Below are 27,132 nucleotides of genomic sequence, written 5' to 3'. Positions count from 1 at the left end.
ATAGCAGCACTGTTCACAATAGCCCAAGGTAGAAACAATTAAAATGTCCACCAATGGGTGAATGGATAAGCAAAATAAGGTAGATCCATAAGCTGCATTAGTCTGTCATATGAAGGAATAAAGTAAAATTGTGCAGCTTAATGGAAAAAGTGGAAAACAATATGGCGTGGAAAACAGTGGAAAACAGTGTGGCGGCTCCTCAAAAACTTAAACATGGAATTAACGTATGATCCCTCAATTCTGCTCCAGGGTATACACCCAAAATATTAGAAAGCAAGGACTGGAACAGATATCTGTACCCCATATTCACAGCAACATTATTCACAATAGTCAAAAGGTGGAAGCAACACAAGTGTCTTTCAACAGATGAATGCATAGGTACAGTATAGTATATACACAATGGAATATGATTCAACCTTTAAAACTAAGGTAATTCTCACACAGGTTGCGATGTGGATGAACCTTGAAGTCATTATGCTAAGTGAAACAAGCCAGACAAAAGGACAAACATTCTATGATTCCACTAGTATGAGGTATCCAGGTAAGTCAAATTCAAAGACAAAGGGTAGAATAAGTTTGCCAGGGTTTGAGGGGAATAAGTGTTTAATGGTTACAGTTTCACTTGGGGAAAAGGAAAACGTTCTGGAGGTGGGTGGTGAGGATGTTTTTACAACAATGTGAATGTATTTAATGCTAGAGAAGTGTATACTTAAAATGACTTACATGATAAATATTATGTGTTTTCAATCACAATGAAAAAAATGATACATATTACAATATGGAGAAACACTGAAAACATCCTAAGTGAAAGAAGCCATACAGGAAAATCCACCGAGATCCTACTCATCTTGTACACTTTAAATCCATGAAGGTTTTTAAAATGAGGGAAAGCCCAGTGATGGTTCCAGAAAAAGAAACCTGGATTAGAATGGAAAAAGACATTTCCACAAAGTTGGGGCAGCTGGTGAAAGCTGAAGCGGTCCTGTGGGTAGGATTATAATGTGGACACCATAATTATCCCTCATTTGGGGGTTATGTCCTGGTTCCCTGGGAGACTGGCCCTGTCTTGGCTAAAACACACTGCAGTATTTGGTGTGAATGTTGAAAACTTTGTACTGTTATTTAAAGTTTAACCATTTGAAATTTACTAGAAAATACCTTTCAATACAACCATGTCAGTAACATGCCAGAAAATCAGACGACATGAAACATGGCTAGAGATGCCAAGACTTACCCAGACCAAATTCAAGCAAAGTGGTGATGCTAATCACTTTGTCCACATGGTATTGAGAGGCACCGTGGGAGATAATATTAGGAGCCACTAGGTCTTGGGTGCTGTGGATGACCTGGATGGAGTGGAAAACAGTGGGATTTCTGAATTCTAGGTTTCTACATAAAACCACCAAAAAAACTGTCAGAACTAAAAAAATGAATTCAGTAAAACTGCAGGATCATTTGTGATTCTATACACTAATAATGAACTATCAGAAAGAGGAATTAAGAAAACAATTCCATTTAGAATCTCATCTCCCAAAAAACTAGGAATAAATTCAACCAAGGGCTTGAAAGCCCTGCACACTGAAAACTAAGACACTGATGAAAGAAATTGAACAGACACAAATCAATGGAAAGATATCCCCTGCCCATGGGTGAAAATATTGTGAAAACGTCCATGCTACCCAAAGCAATGTACACATACACGCAACCACTACCAAAATTTCAATGACATTTCATAGAAACAGAACAAACAATCTTAACAGCTGTGTGGAGCCACAAAGGACCCAGAAGAGCCAAAGCGACCCTGAGGCAGGAGAACAGGCTGGAGGCATCTCGCTCCCCGACTCCACACTTCATTACGAAGCTACAGTCCCCAAAAAAGTGTAGAATTGGCACAAAAACAGTCACACGGAGAGCCCAGAAATAAACCTACAGGTATGTGGTCAGTTAATTCACAAGATAGGAGCCAAGAACATACACCAGGGAAAGGACAGTCCCCTCAATGAACGGTGCTGGGAAAACCAGACACCACACGCCAAAGAACAACACTGCACTCTGTCTACACCACACACAAAAGGGGCCAAAGACCCGGTTTTCCACATCAAGCCCTTCCTCTCCTGGGTCCTCTGAAGACAGACACCCTCAGCGGTCAGCCACGCACAGGTACCTTCTGCCCAATTTTCCTCACCTTCCCCCTCAGCAGCATCACCTCCTGGCAGGTCCTGAGGAGACCAGGCTCCTGTCAGCATGAACTGGACCCCACAGTGTCCCAAAGCTGAAGCCCCAGCAGGTCCTGAGGAGACCCGGCTTCTGTTAGTGTGGACTCGACCCCGGCTTGTCCCGAAGCCTGGCCATCAGCGTGGACTCGGCCCCGCGTGTTCCAGAAGCCAAAGCCCCAGCGGGTCCTGAGGAGACAGGAATCCTCTCAGCATGAACATGACAGCATGATCTGAACAGACATCCCGCCAAAAAAGATACACAGATAGTAAAGGTCATACAGAAACAAGCTCAACATCATATACCATTAGGGAATTACAAATTAAAATCATGAGATATCACAGCAACATATTAGGACTGCTAAGCTCCAAAAATATGACAATACCAATTGCTAGAGGGTGAGGAACAAAAGGAACTCTCCCTCATCGCTGGGGGGATGCATGTGCAGCCACTTTGTAAGACAATTTGGCAGTTTTTTCCAAAGCTAAACAAGTCTCATGTTGGGATCCAACAATCGTGCTTCCAGTATTTAAGCAACTGGTTTGAAAATCTATGTCCAAATGCAAACAAGGATGCAATTATGCACAGCAGCACTTTCATAATGGCTAAAAACTTGAAGAAATCAGGATATCCTTCAAAAGATGAATGCATAAGCAAATTGGGGTATATCCATGTCAAGGCGAGTAGAATATGCCACCCCAAAATATGTCTCTCTGGCATAAGGATTATTGGTCTGCTTAAAAAAAAGGGGGGGGTGCTTCCCTGGTGGCTCAGTGGTTAAGAGTCCGCCTGCCAATGCAGGGAACACGGGTTCGAGCCCTGGTCCGGGAAGATCCCACATGATGCAGAGCAACTAAGCCTGTGAGCCACAACTACTGAGCCTGCACTCTAGAGCCCGCGAGCCACAACTACTGAGCCCATGTGCCGCAACTACTGAAGCCTGCACGCCTACAGCCTGTGCTCTGCGACAAGAAAAGCCACCACAATGAGAAGCCCACACACCGCAGTGAAGAGTAGCCGCTGCTCGCCACAACCAGAGAAAAGCCGGCACGCAGCAACGAAGACCCAATGCAGCCAAAAATAAAATAATAAATTAAAAAAAAAATCTCAGAAAACTGAGATTGCCATATTATGAAGGACATTTACAATAGAGAAATCTCCATTTATAACGGTATGTCCCTCTTTGCACCAAAAATAGGATAATTAAATCTTAAGTAACTTTTCAATGGAGAAGTCCTGACTTAAATGTGCAAACAGTCATACCCTTGTTTACTGAGCTTTGCATGATAACCTGCCATAAGTGGTCTTCCCCCGTTCCCCAGCATCTTTCTTCTGTCTTTAGCTGAAGACGGTATTTAAGGGGATGGTTATGGTCATTTCAGGGAGTGACTCAGTTTCCGTGGTATCCCCTCTGTATGCAGAAGGTATGCATGTTATTAAACTCCTGCTTTTCTCCTGGTAATCTGTCTTTTATTACAGGGGCAGGGGGGCCTCAACCAAGAACCTAGAAAAGTAGAGGGAAAATTGTTTTTCCTCCCATACACATGCAGTGGAATCCTACTCAGCAGAAAGGAATGCACCATCAACCTATGGAAAGACATGGATAAATCTTCAGTATATACTGCTAAGTGAAAGAATCCAGTCTGAGGAGGCTGCACACAGTATGACCCCATTGATGACATTCTGGGAAAGGCAAAGCTACATAGATGATAAGCAGATCATGGGGTGGGGAGTTTGAAGTGTTCCACGTGATACTCTAGGGTGGATACCGGTCACTATGCATTTGTCTAAGCCAACAGATGTGCATAGCCCAAGGGGCCAATCATAATCTATTCAAATTTAGTTATTTAGGATGTAGGAGTGTTGCAGGATGGAATACATAATGTGACAGAGTCTAACTGTGTTAGAAATATATGGAAACAACTCACTGTAGGGGATGGGGTAAAAGCTGCTGACCTAAGTTACCTTTGGAAATGAATGGAATCTGTAGACTAAAGGCAAAATGGCCCATATATAAACAGTGGGCTTTACTCTAGGAAGTTCTTTCCAGGGTGTAGTAGCTAACAATTCTGAAACCTCTGCACATGTAACCTGGAAAGGAGCAATGCAGATAAATGGCAGATGGTGGGAGCCAGGCTCCTTGCTGTGGGCGTGGAAAGTTACAGGTAAGCAAGGGGAGAGCCTCTGCCCTCGTAATCCTGGATCTGGGCTTCCTGGGAGGATGCTGACTGGCTGTGATGTTGACAGATCTTCACGCTGGGAAGACCCTGCAGACATAGGAACTTCACGCCCCATCTTTCCACCCATACCTGCTGGAAACACTCAGCCCTCCATAATCAGTCAATTGCAGCGTTTAAGACATTCTCACCCCCAGGCAGATAAAGGAGCATGAGGGTCTTGCTTACCCCTAAGCTGTCCCAGAATCCAGGCCCTGGGGGTGGAGCCAGGATGGGGGTTCCTGGGCCTCTGAACCCAGGCCCTGGGGGTGGAGCCAGGTTGGGGGTTCCTGGGCCTCTGAATCCAGGCCCTGGGGATGGAGCCAGGTCGGGGGTTCCTGGGCCTCTGAATCCAGGCCCTGGGGGTGGAGCCAGGTTGGGGGTTCCTGGGCCTCTGACCAGCAGGTGTGAGGAAAGAGGAAGACCGGTCCTGAGGACAGAGGTTCCCTGAAGTCTGTGAGCCCCAGTGTCCTGATGGGATTCATTCCCAGTGAGGACATGGGTGGGGCCTGCAGTGGTTCTGTGTTCCCCCTGGGCCCTTTGATGAAGCCATGGCAGCACTGGGCCCAGACGTCTCCTGGAGGTGTCTCAAACTCTGACACAGCGGTTTTACAAAGGAACAAGAGAACGGATCTGAGCCCCTGACGGCCACTCCTTTCTGGCTCTGAGTTGCTTCCACCAGGACCGCAGTCACCTGCACGTAGTCTGCTGTGACCTACCTGCCCCCATTGGCCTTTCCTCTCCCTCCCTGCAATGATTCCAGTGACATTTCCAGCCTGGACCCCTCCGCCAGGCCAGACGCCTCTGTCCAGCCACTGCATCCCCATCTCCCCTTGGGGGCTAACAGGCCCCTCAGAGGACTGGGATCCCGCAGCTCCCACAGCCAGGAGCAGCCCCACCTTCCCGGGTTGCTGAGCCCAGGCACCGGGTGTAACCAAGCAGGACCCTACGGGGCCTTCCCAGCACAGAGCCCTCCCCCACGTCCCCTGCTGTAGGTCCTCTCTGAAGTACCCGGATAACAGTGTCTGAGGCGCGCTTCCTCCACCACCAAGTGGAAGGAATTAACTACTTGATGATCGTGAACAGGTAGCCCCGGAGCTTCTGGGGCCTAAGAATTTATAATGTTAACCGCCTGTTACCTCACCATCAGCCAGAGAATTGTGCACCAGCTGCTCACATACCCTGTGACCCTCCTCCTTCACCTGGCCTTTGAAATTGCTTTGCTGAAATCCTTCAGGGAGTTCGGGGTTTTAGAGCACAGGCCACCTGGCCTCCTTGTATTGGCACTTGTACAATTAAAGCTGCACTTTGCTTCACCACACCCGGTGTCACTAGACTGGCTTTACTGCACTCGGGCAAGCGGACCCACGTTTTGTTCGGTAACACTGGGGTCTCCCAGGCTCCCACCCTCCTTGCGCCCCAGTGACTGTCATCTGTTCCTCCAGAGTCTTGTTGCAGCAAAAATAGAAATGAAGTTTTCCCTCCCCTGAGAACAAGGAAAACAAAGGGAACAGCGAACAGGCTAGGGAAGAAACATAACCTGGCCTGAAAGAGTTCATCACTCCTTGTTTTCCTTTCTCACTCATTTGTAGTAACTAGGTTTGTACTTTACACAGCTAACCTCACTCCCTGACACTATGTAATTTACATTCGGCACCCATCACCCCTGACTCTGTGTGAGTTACATCCCCTGCCTCTCACTCCCTCACCTTATTATGTCCAGCACTTACATTCTATACGCCCCTCATAACAAGTCACCCCCTATAGTTTTTCATTTCAGAAACAAGGTCACCGGCTGATAAACCAGAGGCAAACGGATGCAATTACCAGACTGCTGGGCCCCAATTACCTGGCAGCCTGACACCAACTGTGACTGTTTTGAAATAATGCAAAGGAAAGGAGGAATGCAAGACCTTCACTACTTTGATCCTCATCCTATACCCCGGACTGCGAGAGCCCCACATATAAAGTCTTCCCTGATTCTCAAGGAGGGGTGCCCAGTCCTTGAGGCGCTAGCCGGCTGTGTCTTCCCTGCTGCCTGGCAGAAAAATAAAGCCACCTCTCTCTTCCTCCAAAATCCCTGTCTCTGTATTTCTGCTCAGCCTCGGTGCACAGGGAAGCCGATATTTCGACAACAGTCTGTGGCCAGTTCCCACACTAATTCCCCTCTACACCCACAGCCCTGGCCCAAGCCCGATCTTGTGCCTGGTTCCTCCGTCAGGCCTGACAAAGCTCCCTGCCCCCACGGTGCGTCTCACATCCCACCCCAACGTGGTCTTTCTGAAGCATAAACGAGACTGACTCTCTCCCACCTGCAATCCCCCAAATGTTTTCCCACTTTCGCTAGGGTATCTGCCGGGAGAGACATCTGCCAAGGCCCTGAGGGTCCCCGGCATCCCCACTAGGCTGCTGGCTCCTGGGTTCCCTGACAATGAGCACCTCAGCAGGCCAGGAGACACGGCACGAAACCCCAGAACTGCTCACCTCCGGAGGGGACTGGCACTGCCACGGCCTGATCAAAGAGAGCAGAGAAGGGTTCCCCAGCTGGGACACAAACTCTGCACGAGTGGCCTCTCCTTGAGCCATTACATCACCTCGTGTGACTTGAGGGAAGGAAGCACCGAGGCACACTTGGTTCCTAAGGAGGATGGTATAGGCTCAGTCACATCCCCCCAAATCCACATGCTGAATCCCTAACCCCCACGACCCCAGGACGTGGCTGTATTTGGAGATGGGATTTTTAAAGAGGTGATCAAGGTAAAAATGAGGTCACTAGGCTGGATCCTAATCCAATAGGATTGATGTCCTACAAGAAGAGATTAGGACACAGATAGGCACAGGGGGAGACCATGTGAGGACCTGGGGAGAAGATGGCTGTCTAAGCACCAAGTAGGGAGGCCTCAGGAGAAGCCAGCGTGCACACACCTTGATCTCAGCATCCAGGACTGGGAGATAGGCCTGTTATTCAAGTGGCCCAGTCTGTGGTATTTGTTACGGCAGCCCCGAGCAGACTCACACGCAGGGTAACTCAGGGCTCAGACTGGACACAGCCCACTCTCCATCCCCCTATATGTGAGTTACAGGATCCTCGGGACCTGAGGAGGGGGTCCCTGAGGGGAGGCACAAGATAGAAGATGCCAGGCATTAACATGACTGCATTCATGTTAAACGTGCCTGAAGTCCATTCACACGAGATGGTTTTGTCCTGTATGTATGCCCACATCAGCACCTTCAGTCTGAACTGCAGATCTTTGGCTTCACCAGCTCTACTGAGAGCATTAGCTTCACCTGCTGTGGACCCTCTCCTATAGGATTTCCAGAACCACAAAGCATCGAAGCTTCACAGGCCCCAGAGTCTGTGTGCTAGCGTCCAGGTAACCCTCACAGGAGAGCCGTGCAGCTGCCCGTGAGAAACCATTTCCCTTTTTCCTGTTCACAGCTACCTTGCACCTCCCAGCCTTCCCACCCCTTACAGCTGGGACGCAGTGTCTCGTGTTACCAAGGGAAACGGGTGGAGGTGGTGAGGGCCTTGGCCAGCCTGCATCCTAGGACAGAGGGCATGATGCCCACCTGGGCACCCCACCCTGCTGGTTGGAGCCCTCACCTGGAAGCAAGGAGGAGAAACAAGGGGGACAGAGCCTGGGGCCTGACACCCACCTGCCCTGGACTCTCACAACAAGGGGACAGAGACATCTTGAGCTCCAGCCCAGTTTTGGGAGACGCTTTGTTCCAGCAACAAACTTCTGCCCTAAAATCCAAGGTGCTTTAAGAACCCCTTCCCAGCTGTCACAGAAAGTCAGGCTTCATCTCATCACACTTTTCTCAAACCCCAGCTCATGCTGAGACCACCTCTCAGGTGATGGTGCTTCAGAGCACCCCCTTTAAAAGATCCCTGGAGTTCAGTTCTCCCAGCCCTGCCTTCAGTTTAAGGGAGAAGTTTCCTTGACAACCTTGACAAACCTGCTCAAGGTTGTTTCCTTGACAACCGAGCTTTGCAATCTCCCAAACTCTCCTCCTTCAAACATTCCTATTCTAGGCTGGATGAGCCTAAAGTGACAGTGCTGTCATCATGTGCCAGAGAGCGACTCCTCCAAGCCCATAGTTATTGGTTACATGATGCTACTGATGATGAAATCCCAGAAGAGCCAGCTTGGCAATATAACCATTTCTGGACTCGGCCCTGGGTCCCTTTCCACGGACAGAGTGCAGTGGCTGTTTCCACGGGCCCCGTGGTGGAAGAGCTCACCTAATGCAGCCAGGGCTTCATCCTTTCCAGGTGATTCCAGGGTTCTCACTCTGACCAGACCCCACCCACATGGCTGCTGGCTGTGCCAGTCTATACGGGACCTTGGTAACCTCCTAAAAGGAGGGTTATTTTATACACAGGTAATGGGTTGAATGCTGGCCCCAAAAGATGTGCCCCCCAAAACACGTGAACAGGACCCTATCTGGGAAAAGCGTCTTTGTATATGTAGTGAAGGATCTCGAGGTGAGGTCATCTTGGGTTGGGGTGGCCCTCAATCCAATTGAGAGAGTCCTTATGAGAGACAAAAGAGGAGAGACACAGACATAGAGGAGAAGCCATGTGAAGACAGAGGCAGAGATGGGAGGAATGCAGCCACAAGCCTGGGGATGCCTGGAGCCCCCAGAAGCTGGAAAAGGCAGGAAGAACCCTATCCTGGAGCCTCTGGACAGAATTCCGTCCTGCAACGCCTTGATCTCAGATGTCTGGTCTCCAGGACTGGGGGAGGATGAATTCCTGTTGTTTTAAACCACCCAGCTTGTGGTCATGTGTTACAGAAGCCACAGAACGGTCACACAGACCCTGCTCTGTAGGATCCTGGAGGTGCGGGTCTCATTAAAGGCCGACAGAGGCTGGATTGCAGAACCCTTAGTGTCAGCACTGGGCCCCAGAAATCCTAAAGCAGTGGCTGGACACCAGAATGTTGAGGGGTCAGTCGGAAGCCCATCCCTAAGGGTGCCGGCTGCACACGGCCTCCCCAGGTTTTTACGCCTGTACACGTTGGGGATAAGAATTTCCATCCTGATTCCGGACCTCTGATGTCACCCTTCACGTTGCTAATTAAGAACCAACTAGTTACACAGATGAAAACCCTATCAGGGCACTTGCTCCAGTGGTAAACAATTCTGAAGTTGGTCAGAGGTGGGGAATCGTCTCCCATGCAGCCAGCAGCCCCCCCGCAAGGAGCGTCCTCATTGCAAAGCTGGGTGACCGTGCTGAGGCGTCTGTGAGTAAACGTGAGCTGAGCCCCAGGCCAGCTGCTGCTGAACTTTTCCCACCCTTCCCAGGTAAAACACCTGAATATGTACAAGGACTTGTAAGCCTAGAGGAAGGGCCGTGGAGCCACACCAGCGACAGCACGCAGGCCAACTTGGTGCCTGCAGGCCAGCCAGGGCGGTCCTGGCCCCGGGCGCTCTTCTGGAAGCTTTCCATTGCCCTGCCTGAGATACCCCTCCTGTCCCGGCCCCCACTGCCTTTTTCCTTCCTCACCTCTGTCCGGAGAGAAATTCCAGCGGAAGGTATGGGTGACACATCCTCTTCTTTACAGGTGGCAGCCTGGCAACTCCTGCAGAAAGTCCAGCAGAGCCCCACTCACACCGGGCCACCCACAAAGCCGTGGCCCCTCACTCTGTCCCACCAGCACAGCCCCGAGACCGCTGACGGGGCAGAGAATATGGAGTCAGGCACAGCTGCAGGGGCTATTGCTGCCTGCAGCGCTGTTTATATTGACCTCAACCCAGGCACACCTGGGGAGGGCTGGCCGGCGGGGTCAGGCTGCCCAGGTCAGCCAATCCTTGCCCATCAGGGACTCAGAGTTGCAGAAAATGGGCCTTGCTGTACCGGCCAGGTCCAAGGAACAGGGTCCTGAGGGTCAGGATAGACAAGGGGCTGCAGCTCCAGCTTGTTTTCTAATCATTTTATCTGGCCCATGAGTGGGAGACAACTTCAAGAAGACCCTCTCCTAATGAGAGGAACCCAGGAGTCAGGGAGAGGAGGGGTGGTGGGTGGAGACAGAGGCCTGGTGTCCCGGATGCAGTGGAAGTCTCTGGAAGGCCAGGCAGAGGGAGACCACACACAGTGATGCCCAGGGTCACAGACCTGTCGGAGCTGCTGTTTGTTAGTTCACGTCCTGCTCTCAGGTGCTCAGGGTCAGCTCTGACCAACAGGTGGGCTGGGGGGGCTCTGCAATGAGGGCTACGTGCACAGTTCCTGGATGCCCAGGCTTGCTGGGTACCTGCCCAGGTGAGCTCCATAGCTGGGGAGGGGCCTGACCATGAGAGCCCCGGGGCCTGCTGGGTACCTGCTCAGGTGAGCTCCATATCCTGGGAGGGGCCTGACCACGAGGGCCCCGGGGGCTGCTGGGTACCTGTCCAGGTGAGCTCCATAACCTGGGATGGGCCTGACCATGAGAGCCCCGTGGGCTGCTGGGTACCTGTCCAGGTGAGCTCCATATCCTGGGAGGGTGCCTGGCCATGAGAGCCCCGTGGGCTGTGAGGGGGGCGTGTGTATGAGCGCCCTCTCTGTGCAGCCGGCACAGAGTTGCTCAGCAACTTCCCTGTGGGCAGTGCTGGGATGAAATGAGAACCAGGAGATGCCACGGACCCCCTGAACCCCTGTCCATCTAGAGTGATGAGGTCAGTAGGTGGGTGCTGCCCACTGTGCTGCGTAAGGGAGGCCCCACGGGTACCTCTTGTGTCTTCCACCTGACACAAGTGTAAGTCCCCTGCAGCCACGGGCACATGTAACAAATCTAAGTGTGTACATGGTCCCTGACCCAGCATCAGGGGAGCAGGTAATGTGCATCAGCCAGGTTGCTGAAGAACATTCAGTTCCCTCAGACAAATGGGAGTGATGCAACTCAGAAGGTATGTTAAGAACAGAGAGATAAGACATCAGGCAGATCCAGAGAACACACTGTGTGAATACGGACGAAAAGGGATGCAAGGACCAGAAGACGCTCACTACTCCTGATCCATTCAGTTTTCATGAGGCACAGACTATAAAACAATGGTATACACAAGGCGCCTCATAGCCACGATCTGGATGCAGCTCTTAATTGGAGACATCCATTCTGCCCTAGGGGTCCTCTGCCACATAAAGCCCAGGGCTGTGGATCAGACTAACTGGTGAGTTTCAGCTGTAGCCAGGCCTGCTAGTCCTTTGACTCTCGTGGCGAGTGTGTTTGCCCAGGGTCACCTTCTGTCTGCTGGGCCCCTGGCTCAAACCTCAGCTGTCGCCCTTATAACTCACCTTCATTGGAAGAGGCTAATGTCAGAGGGAGACAGCAGGACAAGACAGGTGAGCATTGCACACCCGGGACTCAGGTGGTACATACCTCCCGCCCTCTTGCACCCCATTCCAGGTGTGTGTGTGTGTGTGTGTGTGTGTGTGCGTGTGCGTGTGTGAGCTCACTCCATCTCTCCCGCCCACCTGGTCTTCTCGCTCAGTGCTGTACATTGATTTAATAATCTGTGTGATCCAGCCATCCTAATTTGGTCTAGCAGCCTTTCTATTCTGTGGCCTCCGGCTCAGCCTGTTTGGTGCCGTGCTTGAAGGCTTCCAAGGCATAAAGGGGAAGCCTTACCACCATAAATGCTTGCATGACGGACACGGATTAAGATATTAATCAGCGTGGCTGGTGGTGGGTTGGGGGGCTCTGAGGTGACCTGTCGTTCACCCCTAAGGTGAACAAATAAAATGCAGTAGATGAAAAGCAGAGCAATCTAAAGCAATAAGAAGGACTTCCCTGGTGGCACAATGGTTAAGCATCCACCTGCCAATGCAGGGGACCCGGGTTCGAGCCCTGGTCCGGGAAGATCCCACAGGTGGTGGAGCAACTAAGCCTGTGCGCCACAACTACTGGGCCTGAGCTCTAGAGTCCGCGAGCCACAACTACTGAAGCCCAAGCGCCTAGAACCCATGCTCTGCAACAAGAGAAGCCACCGCAATGAGAAGCCCACGCACCGCAACGAAGAGTGACCCCCGCTTGCTGCAACTAAGAGAGAAAGTCCGCGTGCAGCAAGGAAGACAAGACCCAATGCAGCCAAAAGTTAAAAATAAATAAAATTTTTTAATTAAAAAAAAAATAAAGCAATAAGAAGCAATGAACCAGACCACTCAAACTCTCCTGGGACCCACCTAAGAAATACTTTTTACTTTGCAACCTGTATCTATCTCTTTTTGAAAAATGATTCATGAAACAACATTTACCCTAATTATGTTTGAGGCACTCTGATATTGCCTATTACATTGTATTCGTTTATTATAAGTGGTGATTATGCCCCTGCCAAATTGATCTCACCAGCCGCTACTGGGACCCAACCTATCATGTGTAAAACACTGAATTAGATTTACACATATACCAACAGGGCTGGCCTCAAATCATGCTGTTGGGTGAGAATAGTAGGAAACAGAACAAGATTTATAGCATAATGCCACTTAGGAAAGCAAAAATCACACACACACACACACACACACAAGGATACACAATGGTTAAGGATATACATCAAACACATTAGAGGCGGTACCACTGGGGGAATAAAAAAAAGAAAATAAACTCCAGGAGGATCTGGATGCAAGGATGCCCGTGTGCTGTGATCTGAGAATGGTTGCCTAGGCTCGGAACTGGGGTCCAACAAAACAAAAGCCGGGGGGGTCATTTACTGGAAAAGTTTGAGAATCACATAAATATCCAGAAAATACATAGGAGCTGGAGAATGTCGCATTTAGAATTCTTGAAATGTATTTTAAAAATCAATTCATAAGGTCAGAGACAAAATATCATCCAGGGCAAAGTTGGAAGAGAGCAGGAAGGGTCCCCCCACCATCGACAAGGTGATACCAGATGAAAAGGAGGTGGTCGGCTTGGAGGCTGGCAAAGAGCAGGGTCCGAGAGGCTTGGCTGGTCAGTGCACCCATGGCGCACTCCAGGGGAGGGGGCTCATGGCGGGAGCCACGATGACTCCAGGGAGGGGCTCTCTGTCAACTGTACAGCCCCTGCCTCATTGCGCTCTCACCCAGAGCCCCTGCCGCCCAGGAGGCTGCCTGCCCCCAGCCCTGGGTTACAGCTTTTCTGGACCAGGATGGGCCCCTACCCCCAGAGTCCCCAGTGCTCAGACCATCTGCTTCCCTTTGCACCGAGCAGCCTCGTTTTCCTGGACTAAGGAGATTCTCCTTCGGGAGCCTGAGCCCAGAAGGGGGAGGTCATTGCCATCGGGGTGAGGGCCGCAGCAGGAGGGTCTGGAATCTGGGCAGGAGAGACTGGTCTGGGGGGGCAGGGGGGCCGAGTTACAGGGAACAAAAGCGGGGGCCACCCAGGAAGGCAGTGGTGGTAGCGTGGAAACAGACCCTGAAAGCATGGCTGGGTTATTTACCAGCACAACACAGAGCTGGGCTTATAAAGGGAAATCCTACGAGGACCAGGCAGGCAACACAGAAGAGTGAACAGAACGGGGGGCGGTAAGACTGGGGGGCCCCCCCAGAGCACAGTCCATGCAAAGGGCAGTCACCCAAAGTGGCCACTGTTCCCATGCAGAAAAGGGACCCTCAGGGTCCAAACTGTCTCATTTTCAAGAGAAGCCAATAAACCCAGAATTTAGTGTAAAACCTCCCAATTTATTTTATTTTATTTTAATTTTTTGCCCGCCCCACGCGGCATGCGGGATCTTAATTCCCCAACCACAGATTGAGCCCGTGGCCCCTGCAGTGGACGCGCAGAGTCTTAACCACTGGACCGCCGGGGAAGCCCCAAACCTCCCAAGTTTTGAATCGACGACACTTTTTTGCTTTTAACATGTCTACAGACTGAGGTGGTAAGTGGCCAGACGCCCAGACCCTGCTGGTTCAAGGCCTGGAGGATCCCCTCTGACCAGCCCTCCACGTCCCCGTGGGGGACCATCCCTCCCTCCCTTATCACTCCTCTGGCCCCTGTGACAGCATGCCTTCCTTGTAAAGGTCAAAGCTAATAAACGGGGTGATGGGTATTTCCTGGGCTTCCCAGAGCCTAGGCAAAGCCCTGCCTAAAGCTTTTAACTTCTCTTGTCATCACTGGTGGTGCTCACCATCAACTCCTGGTGTCTAATTTTGCTTCCCTGACCCTTTGATCCGGCAGGCGGGGTGCCCTGAATAGGGAAAAGCACCGGCCCATTTTGGGAAGAGACGGGCTGGCCGTCTCCTCTATACAACTGCCCTGGGAGTGCCTAGTTATGCGGACCATCGGCTAGAGACGGAGGGTCTCAGAGTGCGCTGACAAGTCCAGGGTCCACGCCTGCAAAGAAGGTGCTAGAAGTCTCCCCAGCTCTGCCTGGAAATCTGCAGGTGCTGGTGCCCTGGAGGGGCACCCATCTCAAGGACGGACTTGCCTGTAGAAAGGGGAGACCCCACAGAAAGGACAGCCTCTGAGCCCACCTCCCGCCCTCCCCATCCCCTTCAGACGACATGGGGGGAGGTTCTGATATATGGGGACCTTCAGGAAAGGTGCTGCATTCGTCCATCCCTTCAACCGGTCAGTCCCCGTCCCCACTGCCCTTGCCCTGGTGGGGAACTGGAGCCCTGGGGCCCTCTGAGGCTGACACCCTCACCCGCAGCATAAACATCACACCTGCTACCCGCCTGGCCCAGAGCGAAGCACTGTGAAGTAAAGCCCCAGGGCAGGCGGGGAAGCCCCTGGGCCACTATAATGCCTACACAGAGTCTCTGCTGCAGTCAGGGGACTGGGAAGAGGTCTGGGATGCAGGGCTAGAGCCTGAGGCAGAGGGGGCAAAGGGCGGGCGGAGGTCTGGCTGGAGGGGATGGAACCGGCCTGGACTCAGGAAACCTTGAGGAGGGCGCTGGGAGAAGAGAAAGACCCAGTGGGTGAAGGCAGGGCGGTGGGGAGAAGGTGGGGAGGGGACGGGAAGGGGACAGGGAGAGGCAAGTGGGCTGGTCCACAAAGCACGGAGCGTCGGAGGGACCAGAAGTCCAGGCTTCGGGCAGGCAGAGCTAGTCATCAGCTGTGAAACTGCCCAGTGAGCTAGGCAGCTCCTAGCAGGCTCCCCGTTATTGCCTCTGGGTCTCCCCACGTGTCGGCCCAAGAACCCACACCCCAAGTGCTCAAAGGAGAAAAACCCGGGGCAGGGGCCTCCTTAATGGTAGAGTGGAGCCTGACTCAGCTAAGCTTCTCTGGGGTCAGGGGTCAGTGCCCACCCTGCACCAGGCGCAGTTGACACAGTCACTGCCCCCACGACCCTCGCAACACCCAAAGGATGTGTTTCCCCATTTGACAGAAAACCAAGGCTCACGGAGGGGAAGTGATTCGCCCAGAATGCACCTGAGGCTGCTCCATCAATTAGCAAGCCTTACGGACCAGTCCCTGCTCTTAGAACTGGGCGTGCGGGGGTGAAAGAGAGACAGGCCTAGCACTTGACTGTGTGTTGTACTTTAGAGAGGGAAACGGACAAATAGAGAAGGTCAGCTAAAGATCAAGAAAATACGAAGGCCCACAACACTGTAAATCAACTATATTTCAATAAATTTTAAAAAGATAAAAGGAATGTATGAGACAATATATACAAAAAAAAAGAAAAAGAAAGAAAGAAAACACTAAGGTAACAGAGTCAAGCGTTGTGGGGTGCTACTCCGGCTGGCGAACTCAAGGGAGGCCCTTGAAGAGGTGACAGCCTGCCCAGCAGACCCCCCAGGGAAGGCCTGTCACACTGGGAACTGTGAACACAGCAGCCCTGAGACTGGACAGAGCTTCCCGCCCAGGGCACGAGCAGGCACGTGCAGCTGGAGCTGAGGGCAGAGGGGTGGGCCTGCAGAGAGGGGGGACGGGAAGCTGCAGGACAGAGGCTGAGGGTGGAGGCAGGGAGGCCCGGCAGGAGGCTGTTACGCGGGCCTCCACGTCAGAGGTGATGGGGCCTAGAGCGGGGGAGAGGATGGCGCGGACCAGGGGTGCAAGGGAATAGAGAGGAGGGGGCTGGGGAGGGAGCAGAAATGAAGGGGAGGCGGATTTTGACCCTAAACCCCAGGCATCTGACCCCTGACGGGGACTTTATCTTTTTCTCCTTTGTCCCTCATTAGCCAGGACAGCGGGTACACAGTAGGTATACAATTCACTCATTTAGATATTCAATGAATATTTACTGAGCACCTACTATTGTGTCTGGCAAGGTCCTTGGCCTCTTGGAGTTCACACTGTGGAGAGAGGAGGCGCGGGCGTGTGGTGATACGGGGGAGGGAGACGAGAAGGGAGGATCTTTGTTGCAGGTGCGGTGGTCACCGCAGGCTTCTCTCCGACCTCCTTGGGGGAGGGAGGTGGTGAGTCTTAGCTGTGACTATCTTGAAGAAGTACATTTCAGGCAGAGGAAGCAGCAGGTACAAAGGCCCGGAGGCGGGAGGGTGCTCACTGAGCTTGTTAATTCATTCATCGGTACCTGTGCCCTTGCCTTGGAACTTTGTAAGATCAGTGCCTGGGTCTTTCTCATCAGACACGAGTGGTCAGAGGGGTGAGTGGGGGCCACGTCCTCCCTTTCTTTATGCAATTCCTCTTTCCCCAACACTGGCCAGGCCTAGAAGCAGGACAGGTGGAGGAGAAAAGGCAGAGACAGTCAAGCAAGAGGGTGGGTTCTGGGCTGTCCCACCACTCGCCCCCGGGTTGTTCCTGGTTTTAGCCCCTGAAGGTCCCACCCTGTCATTCCCGTCCCCCTGGCACTGGGAACCCCCTGCCCCTCACGACAGTCACTCCTGCTGAGTGGGGCGTCTGTCTCTCACTCTGCCACACCCGCTCTGCTCAGCCCCGGCACCACGGAGGGACCTAGGAGAGGCCGGGAACCTACAGTGCAAATGAAGGGCCGGCCCAGGTGAACCCTAACCGCGCCGCCTGCAGTGCAAGTGCGGAGTCTTAACCACTGGACCGCCAGGGGAAGTCCTCCGGCTTTCTTATGCTCATAAAATACTTGGAAGCGAACCATCACTTCCTCATTATCATTCCTAAGTCATTTCTGCTTCTCCAGCAATCTTGCTGACATATCGCTCTAAATTCCACCGATTCGAGACTTTCTATTCTTACCAAGAAAGCATAACAGGCAGCAGACCCCCAAACAGGCCTGACCACACACGGAACAAGGTGGGCGCTAGGTTAAGGGACCTGACACGGTTTCTGCGGCAGCGACAGAATCAGATGAACCTCTGACAGGGAGATGCCCGGGATGGGGCTGGGGGAGGTGGGGGGAGCGTTAGGTGCCAGCTGAGAACGTCCCCGGGCAAAGTCACCGGGGAGCTGCCTGCCTGAATGGGCCAAGTAACTTCCCTCACCCTGCTTCGCGACGGAGAAAGGAGACCCTGTTTCACCTTAAGCGGCAACCCCCTCCCTGTTTATCGACAGCTGAGAAGGGCTGGGAGGGTCTCAGCTGGAATTTACCCTTCTTGGGGTGGGGACGTTGTGCGCTGCCCCCTTGAGAACTCAAGCCCCATCAAAAGTCCAGGAAGAACAATGACTTTTGTCTTGTCCTATTTGCCTTCTGGATGGTCCCTGGGGAGGCGAGGAGGTGAGCAGGGCCGTACGCCCCCCTTTGGGGGAGAGAAAAGGGACGCAGGGAAGACGGCCCCGGGGAGTCCACTCCGTTCAAACTTACCGAGGGCCTCGCAAGACCCCGACCTTTCACGGGCATCATCTCATTTATCGCCCGTGGCTCAGAGACGGAAACAAGAGCCCTGGATCACAACGGCCCACGGTGGTGGAGCTGTAGAGCCCGGACGCGCGCCTGCCCTCTGGACGCCGCCGCCTCCCCCGGACGCTCGGGCGGACCCGCCGGGCCGAACCCGTCTCCTCGGCCCCGGGCCCTCGAGGAATCGGCGGCGCGGGCACAGCCGTGCCCTGAGACTGGGGAGCGGCTCCGGGCCTGCAAGTCGGCCGGGTCAGCCCTCCCCCAGGGCCCGAGCCTCCCCTTCGGGCCGGGTCCTGGCCCCCAGCCCCTGCCCGGGGGCTCCTCCGGCGGCCCCGCTGACTCAGCGCAAACTGACCCGCGGCGGGCGGGGAGGGGCCCGGCCCCACCAGCCGCCAGGGGGCAGCAGTTCCGCCCGCCCCTCCCTCCGGCCCGCCCCGCCCCCGGGAAGAGGTCCGGAGTTGCGAGCCGCGGCCCAGGCAGAGCGGTGCTCGGGAGCCCCGAGGGAACCAGGCGAGGCCGAGCCCCGGCGCGGGATGACAGCCCTCGGCGTGCAGGTGGGCGAGAGCCCGGGGCGGGGGAGGGGCCCGGCCGGGGTCCGGCGCGGAATGACAGCCCTCGGCGTGCAGGTGGGCGAGAGCCCGGGTGGGGGTGTGGTGGAGGGGCCCGGCCGGGGTCCGGGGGGGATGACAGCCCTCGGCGTGCAGGTGGGCGAGAGCCCGGCGTTGCGGGGGAAGCCGCCCAGGGCGCAGTCTCCTCGAGGTCCTGCGGGCACCGAGGCTCCCAAACGGCTGGGGAGGAATGTTGTGCTTCTCTCTGGGGTCCGCAGTGTCCATCCGTCAGGTGCACCAGTGGGGTCTCTCCTGTTAAAAGGGGGCGCGTCTGGGGCGGAGGATGGACGGAATCCACTCGTAAATGAGGCTCGCCTGTCACACGAGGAAGCATCTCTGGGGAAGCCAGAACTTTCCTGGGCGGGGGCAGCAAGACCATCTCCCCTCCCAAAACTGATTTTGGGGGGCGGGCACGGGGGTGGACTCGCTGGGGCACGCGGAAACCTCAGGACAGGCTGTAGAGAGGGGAGGGGCCCGCCTCGCAGAGATAGGGTTTCTTCTTAGAATGATGCGAGGGGTCCATCCCCACCCCTACCCCCGGGCGTGCGGCTCTCCGCTGCCCTGCGTCGAGCTTCCCTAGCGGACGCGTCCCGCCTCCTTACCTCCCGACTGGACGGTCGGGAAGGTGAGAGCGGCCCGCAGCTTCTGCCTGCAAGTGCTCGGCGCCCCGCAGCGCAGACCCCGGCTGGTCCCCCTGCGCCCACTTTGCAGATGCGGTGACCGAGGCTCAGGTGCAGTAACCCGCCCGTGGCGGCCGGCTCGGCGACAGAATCGAGTCGAGCCAGACTTCTGGGCCCGGACAGGAGAAACTCCACCCACAGGCCGCGCCCCAAGCCCCTTGCGGCCGGGACACCGCAACCCTAGAGCCGGATGCAGCGAGTTCCTCTCGTTCTGGGCGTAATCTGGGGTCCCGGCCGGGCCGCCTCCGGGAGCGGCGGTGAGGAGGGTGGGAGCGGGTGCGGTCCCGCCTTCGGGAGCCGATGGCCCTGCGGGGGAGGGACGTGCACACCGGGATTTAGGAGCGGTTTGGGGAAGCGAGTGCTAGATTAGGAGGTGAAGAAGCTGCGGCAGGATTAATGGGGGTGGGGAGGGCAGGAGAGCAGCCAGGGAAGCAGACTTGACCTTTTAGTGAAAGAAGGGGGGCGGGGCGCTGTGCTTGCTTGAAAATCGTCGCTGATGCTTAGGAGCACTTAACCGCCTGCCTGGGACTCTTCTAAGCAGTTGGGGTGCTTAGGTCTCGTTTCGGCTCCCCCCGGGGGCCAGGAGGCAGGTACTGTTATCTTCAGGCGGTAAATAGCTCGCCGGAGGCCAAAGAGCTAAAAGGCAAGCAGGCTGGCTCCCAGTGCCCTGCGGCCCTGCGTAGGCGGAGCGGGCTTTCTCTTTAGGAGGCTGTAGAGATTTCCAGCTGAGGAGGAGGAGGGTCTGACCTGGGCGGGGGCTGAGTGGGCGGTGGGAAGGCGGGGGAGGGAAGCGCAGGGGCGCGGGGCGGGGGCTTGATGTGGAGAAAGAGTAGTGAGCGGCCCAAAGTGTCCACTACTTAGGGGTTGACGGGATCAGATGGGGTCCTGGGTTACAGAGGAAGACAAGACCTTGGCATTGGACTCAGGGCCACTGTTCTACAGGTCACTACTAATCATTCGGGGCTCTGGATGAAAAAGGGAAATGCTTCCATTTTTCTTTTTTTTTTTTCGGTGGAGACGGTCCAGGCCCTAAGAGATTAAAGTGATTTGCCCAAGGTCACAGAGCTAGAGGCGAGTGGGTCAGGGGCAGGGCTAGACTGCCCTCATATCCTCTGGGCCACGGACCTTCCACTGAGCACGCTGCTGCCCAGCTGCCCTCTGGGAGAGGATTTCAGGCCCTGGATCACCGGAAGTTCACAGAGGTGCTGGCAGCCGGGGTGTGGGGCAGTGGTGAGGAATGAGGACTCCCAAGTTACCCTATTACTGTTACTAATATTAATCGGGAACTGCTTCTGTGCTGGACACCTTTATATACATGATCTCACTTAATACTTGGGAGTTTTACTAGTGTCAGAGTTTGAATGAAGCCCTCCTTTGGGGTGGGAGGGGGAAAATGACCTGATGTCAGCTGTCTTTTTCTGATCCCAGTGTGATGTCTGACGGCCTGGAGATTAAAGTCCACTCTGTGTGCAGGACAGGTGGGGCTGAGGGTAGGATGGCATGTGCTTTTTCTCCCGACAGCGTGATGTCTGAGGTCAAAAGGCCTCTGGGTGCTGCGTTCTTGTGACTTGTTGCCTGCGTCTGCGGTTTTCCCATCCTAGAAACTTATCAACCTGTAGGGAGTTATAACCTCCGGGTGCCTTCATGGCTACTCTTTCCTGCAGGGATCACTAACTTCTGCTACAAAATGTAACTACGGAACGGTAGATGAGAAAATAAGGGTCAAGGAAGTTAAGAAACCACGCAAACACCTTTATGGTTTGTAGTCGCAGAGGTTTCAAAGTTCCCTTGGTTTGTTTCTTAGTAGAGCCGTTTTTTCCTAATGAAATCCAGTACAGACTCTTAGATTCCCAGTGGCTCCAGCAGGTCAGAGGGACCTGTTGTGGTTGAAGTGAGGGGCTGGGAGCTGAGCCCCTGGCCCCTGCGAGGCCTCAAGGAGACAAGGGGATGCGGTTTGAGAACCAGAGCCCAGACTCCCTGCCTGGGTGCTCTTTACAGCGCCCCAGACTGCCCTGGCCTCTGGTCTGAGTCAGGTCCTGAGCCCTTGGGCATCCCTCTGGCCGCTCCAGCCCTTCTCCTCACCACACACTGAGCCCCTCCCACGAAGGCCCCAGTGGGTATTCATCGGCTACATGCATCCCCCCCCCACTACGCATGATACAGTTGTCGGGCAGCTGTGCCAGGCTTTCCTGTGATCTCGGTGAATGCTCTTGGGCTGGTCCCCTGACCTGTGTGTGACAGTTTCCCTTCTTACATACCCCTCCCCCCCATGGAGCATCCTACTCCACCAGACTCAGGTTTAAGAGGGAGACAGGACCCTAACTAGGCAGAAGTGCTGAAAGCAAGCCGGATCCATAAGGATCCTGGGGCCTCCCGGGAGCGTGGCTCTGCTTTCTGCCCTTCACCAAGAGGGGTGGCCCAGACCGCCTCTGGAAGCCTCCACTTGCACGTGGCATAGGGCTGACCCCCAGAGTCCCGTTTCGGTTTGCTTCCCAGCAGTGATCATCACGCATGAGCTGTGTGCTTTGCTTACCTCCCAAACGGGGGCGTGGCCTGGGCTGCGTCCACACACACTGTAAAGGGCGTAAGTTACGACTGGGCAGGAGGTGGCTTAAAGGGAGCTTCAGATGGAAGTGACAGCGGCTGCAAACTCAACCTCGGGGCTCTTGAGCACGGCACCGGGTGCTGGGGACACGGTCCTGCCCTCCCACTATGAATCAGACAGGAATGGAAAACTTGTCAGAACGGTTCCTGACAGAGAGTGACCAGAGGGGTCCGTTCTGGGTTGAGTGGGCAGGACAGACCTCTCTCAGGAGGAGATGTTTCAGCTGAGACATGAAGAATGGAGGCGGGGGGCAGCCAGGAGAAGCCTTTCAGGTGGAGGGACCAGTAGGTGTGAGGAGGAAAGTTCTAGGCTTGTCCTAGGCATGCGAGGTGGCCGGGAGGATGACCTGGGAGGGCTTGTGGGCCGTCTAAGGAGCTTTACCCTTTGAAGCATTCCTTTTGCTTCCGGGTTGGGGGTTGGGGACGGTGGCTTGGGGGTGTCCCGGGGCTGTGAGAAGGGACACCTCACTGGACGCTTGGCCCAGCCTGTCAGGAGAGAGGATAGGGTGTACTGTTGCGGGGCCGAAACCATAGGCTGAAGGGGAGCCTCAGGGACTCCCCCGCCCAGAAGCTTCTAGAACAGACAGTGGTGCCACGTCCTGGGCGGAGTACAGGCTGAGCCAGACTGAAGGGCAAAGTGCAAACATCACTGCGCACTGAAGAAAAGTGCAGAAAAAGCTGGGTGCAGATTAGAATGAAACTGGGGAAGACCAGGGGCCAGAAGAGGGAGCTATGTAACCTTCACTAATGTGCTAATAATGTCTAGTGCAGTATTCTTGTTTCGCATACAAAGAAACCAAGGCTGGCTGCTAGCTCAAGGTCACATCTGCCAAGCCAGACAGGTTTGCTGACTTCAGAATGGACCAAGATTTGCCTGTCAATACAATTTGGGTTTCTTACTCATTATAAAGATCATTAAAGAAAGGTCAGGGAACTCTTTGCCTGATGAATAACTGGATCCACAGGCAATGCTTATAGGTCTTGAATGGAGGACGGACGGGGAACAGGTAGGATGGGAGGAGGGTCCCCCCCACCCCACCAGGAGGTGGGTCTGTGCTGTGACTAAGGGGGGCTTCCCAGGCATCCTGGGAGACCGAAGCAGAAACCGTGGTTGTCGGAAGCTACAAGGTGTGTTCTGGGTCTTTCCTGAGGAGGCTGGTGGGCTGTGGCGGGGGCCCTCCCTCACGCTGCCCCGTGCTGTCTTCCAGGCCCAGAAGCTTCTGGCCCAAAGGAGGCCCCGTCGGTCCTTCTTTGAACGCTCCATCCGGGCCCTCATCATCTTGTGTGCCTCCCTGGCCGTGGTCCTCTCCTCCCTCTCCATCTGCGATGGCCACTGGCTCCTGGCCGACGACCGTCTCTTCGGGCTGTGGCAGTTCTGCACCACCTCCAACCAGGCTGAGCTGCACTGCCTCCGAGACCTGAGGCAGGCCCACGTGCCCGGGCTGGCCTCGGGCATGGCTGCGGCCCGCAGCGTGGCCACCTTGGCCGTGGTGGTCGCCATCTTCGGCCTGGAGCTCCTCATGCTGTCCCAGGTGTCCGAGGACCCCCACTCGTGGCACAAGTGGGCCGTGGGCTCCGCCCTCTCCCTCCTCGCGTTCGTCCTCTCCTTCGGGGGCCTCCTGAGCTTCCTGGTCCTGCTCAGGAACGAGGTCACGCTCCTGGGCCTCACCCTGACGTTCTGGAGCGAGTTCACGGCCTCCTTCCTCTTCTTCCTCAACGCCATCAGCGGCCTCCACATCAACAGCATCAGCCGTACTGACGGCGCCCCGTACCCCTGTGGCCTGCCTGCAAAACTTTAGGTCCCCCTGCGAGGACACTGAGTTCTCCCAGAAAGTGTGGTCAGGATGGGGCTTCTCCAACATGTGACATTCAAACTGCCGCCTCTTGGCCTTGGGGTGGTCGGGCCAGTGGCCTGTGCAGCCCAGAGGCCAGGTGGGTGCCTCCGAGCCGCCAGCTGCACCGGCTTAGCCATGTTATTAGGATGTTGATTTTACAAGAAGAAACATATTTTAAAACCTTTTCTTGAGTCCTTCCTGGGCTGGGAATAGATGTGGAAGCAGCTCAGGTAACTGGTGCTCAGGCTGGCTGCACAGCCAAGTACATTTCACACCTGTTTTACTGACTCTGCTGGGATATGGGCTGCAGGGTCCCTGGGGCCTCCTGGGTTGCTAAGAGTGAATCATTCGTCAGCGAAGGGTGTGCAGTCAGTGCCTAGGACTTTCTTCACCAGCTCAAAGGGCCTTGGGCAGATTCCCAAGGAATTTAGCTTTGGTCATGTCAGGGAGGCAGCATTCAGGGCTGCTGGGGTGTAGAAGCGTTTCAAACCGTTCGACTTTATTTGAGCCCTGCCCTTTGTCGGGGGGACCCCGTGATCCCTGGATAACCCCACTTCCAGCAGCTGGCTGGGCCTCGGGACTCTCCCTGTGAATCCCACCTGAAGCCCTTCCAGGAGGGCCCGCCTGGCTTGGTAAGCGTGGGCAATCCGTCTTTGGTAAGGGCCAGACAGCCTCAGGGTACCATTTTTATCCTAGAACACACTTCAAAGAGCACGTATCTGGAGCTGCTGGACTCCAGGGGGTACTGGGGACTGGCCCGACCTCGGCTAATGATTAACAGCCACCCTGGATGCAGAGGCCTGCAGGCGGAGGGGACCAGGAACCAGTGGAGATTTCCACCCTTGCTGGCCACTTTACATTTGTGCATCAAACTGGCCCCTTTCCAGTTCCTTTTCTGCCCAGTAGGTGGGCTTTTTGCCCTCAGCCCATTTCATTGTACACTAGCCCCGTGCCCCTCCCCCACCTGAGGAAGTCAGGCCTTTCCTGGTTCATTCTGGCTGCCACTGATGGCATGAGGTTTTGGTCTCTGCCCTGCCAGGTCCTCTTTCTGGGCTGCACTGGGTGCCTCTACCTCTCCTGTGATTTTTTTTTTTTTTTTAACTTTTTGATTCCAAGATGTACAGAGTCCATGAAGGTCCCCGGAGAAAGCCCTGGAAAATGGGTCTCTGGCCTTCTCACCCCAGTAGCAGACTATAAGATGCAAAGGGGGTGACCTTGTCTGCAGGGGTGAGATGCAGAAGTTGGGGGCCAGGGCCACTTGTCCAGGGTCACCCAAAGCCAGAACTAGAGCTGGGCCCACCCACCAGCAAGATGCCCTCTTCTCTAGCCGCGGGAGGGTCGCCTCTGCTTCCGTCAAGAATGCTCTCCCCTGAGCACGCAGGCTTCGTTTTGTAAAAGGGTTCAAATGGTTGGTCCTTTAATCCTCACATGGCTGGCAGGGAAGGAGTGCTAATAGTTGAGGGAACTGAGATTCAGAGTAACGGGTGAGACGTAAAATCCCCAGTGGGGAGACAGGCCCCTGTCCGCCCTTGCCCAGGAGCAGGGTGGACAGACAGCCTTGGAGCCTGGGGATTTGACACCAGAAGGCCTGGACCGAGCTGCCACTTCCCTGCTGAGGATCTTGGTCAAGTCACAGGACCCTGGTGAACCAGTTTCTCTTCTGTCAAATGGGGTTCTGCCCCATTTCCTGCTGTACTGCAGATAACTTAGCTGAAAGCAGGAGGAACGGGTGCCTCATCCCATGCTAGGGCGACTGAAAGGGCTGGGGCTCTCCTGGGGCTCCCTGTGGCTTGGTTGTCAGAAGGCTCTGGGGGAAGAGCTCCTGGGTGGGTGAGTTGCAGTGAGGGGTGGGAAGGGTCCACCTAGGGCCGAGGGCCTCAACTTCTGCTAAGCTTGTCCCTGAAAACTGGAGCAGGGGGATCAGGGAAGCCCCATCCTCCAGGAAGCGGTGGGGGACAGCACCCTTCACCTTGTGGCTCAAGGGCAAGAGGACTGACAAACACCAAGTCTCATCCCAGTTACCGTTTATTGCCCTGCCCCCTCCTGGGACCCCTGAAGTCTTCCCAGAAAACCCAACAGACCCAAATCCCAGGCCCTCTTCCTGCCCGGGTGCCTTTGGCTCTGAGGAATTATCACCACGCCCCCCGCCCCGAGGCCCGGAGGAGGGCTGTTGGAGTCACAGGAGTGATCACACAGCACCACGAGCCGGGCAGCGGCCAGCCCTCAGGACCCGTCGTGGCCTGTCCAGGTGGCCCTGCTCCGGCCTCAGATGACACTGGTCCTGCAGGTACCCCGGCTCTGCTCTGAGGGGCTGGCCTTGGTGCCGCTGCTGAAGGAGCCGAGGGCCACCGGGTGCAGTGGCAACTCACGCAGGTGCCACTGCCGCCACTTCTTCTGAACCTCCAGCTGCACCTGCCCCCAGAGACCAGCCGTCACCCGGAGGGAAGGATGAGCCCTGCCCAGGGTCCTGCTCCCCTGGGGCCTCGTTCAGGCTCTGCCGCGTCTGCCCAGCGGGCATGCCTTCCCCTCCTGCAGGCCGCTCAGATTTACCATCTCGACTCCCATTCAAGTGGGGCAAACCAGAGGATCGACAGTCCCAGGAAGGCTTCACTTGTGGGCAACACCGTATCCAACTAATGTCAACTGCACAGCCAGCCTCTGTGCCAGGAACCTCACGTCCCGACAGTGCTCTGGGTGAGGGCAGAGACCTCAAGCTAAGGGTGCAGCCCCCCGCCCTGCCAGGAGTCACTCTCTTTGGAGGTCTCAGAGTCTCAGAGGACAGAGCAGCAAACATTTCACCTGAGTCACTCATTGTACAGATGAGAGGCCTGAGGCCCAGAGCAGGGCAGCGACCGACATCACCCATCGAGCAAGCGGGTGGTCAGCAGCCCCGGTTAGGGCTGGGGTGCCTGCACTTCCCTCCATTTCCTGAACTTGCCCAAGGATAAGAATCACCTGGAGTGCTAGTTAAGACATCCTCAGCCTCCAGCCGGACTGACGGGACCTATTTTTGCTGCTTTAGAAACAGGGTAGGACCCAGCAGTTGTTTTAACAAGGCCTGCAGGTGAGCCCAGACTCCTGGAAGACAGGCCCAAGCCAGGAGGGCCCGGCCTCCCCCACCAACGCCACACCCCACTCCCCACCACCCCTTCCAGGTACGGCTGTGAGGGAGCTCCCCTGCAGCGGGGCAGCCCAGGACACTCACCTCCCCATTGAGGAAGCAGTAGAGAACGGCCACCACCAGGCCCTGCGGAGGAAGCAGGGCAAAGGGATGAGTGCGGGCCCCGCACCCAGCCTCCTACCCGCC

General features: G+C 55.1%; 2 protein-coding genes across 2 annotated transcripts in view; one reads left to right on the top strand and one right to left on the bottom strand.

Moving 5' to 3' along the window:
- Positions 1-18,781: 18,781 nt before the first annotated feature.
- On the top strand, positions 18,782-23,862 carry TMEM37 (transmembrane protein 37; the record flags this gene model as incomplete). The annotated part of the gene is made up of 2 exons (XM_079710423.1): positions 18,782-18,802; positions 23,199-23,862. The coding sequence occupies 2 exons, from the start codon at positions 18,782-18,784 to the stop codon at positions 23,787-23,789; spliced, it is 612 nt and encodes a 203-aa protein (XP_079566549.1). The 3' UTR covers positions 23,790-23,862.
- A 2,010-nt stretch (positions 23,863-25,872) lies between these two features.
- Positions 25,873-27,132, bottom strand: part of SCTR (secretin receptor) — a gene marked incomplete at its 5' end in the record, with an annotated part of 62,177 nt that continues 60,917 nt past the window's right edge. The window contains 2 exons of the mRNA XM_079710718.1: positions 25,873-26,237; positions 27,031-27,072. Of these exons, the coding sequence (XP_079566844.1) occupies positions 26,091-26,237; positions 27,031-27,072 (189 nt within the window). The 3' untranslated portion in view covers positions 25,873-26,090. The remainder of the gene's footprint in view (positions 26,238-27,030; positions 27,073-27,132) is intronic.

Source organism: Hyperoodon ampullatus (genome assembly GCF_949752795.1).
Source record: "Hyperoodon ampullatus genome assembly, chromosome: 8".
Taxonomy (NCBI): domain Eukaryota; kingdom Metazoa; phylum Chordata; class Mammalia; order Artiodactyla; family Ziphiidae; genus Hyperoodon; species Hyperoodon ampullatus.
The sequence above is the reverse complement of the archived record's forward strand: the minus strand, read 5'-3'. Positions and strand labels throughout refer to the sequence as shown.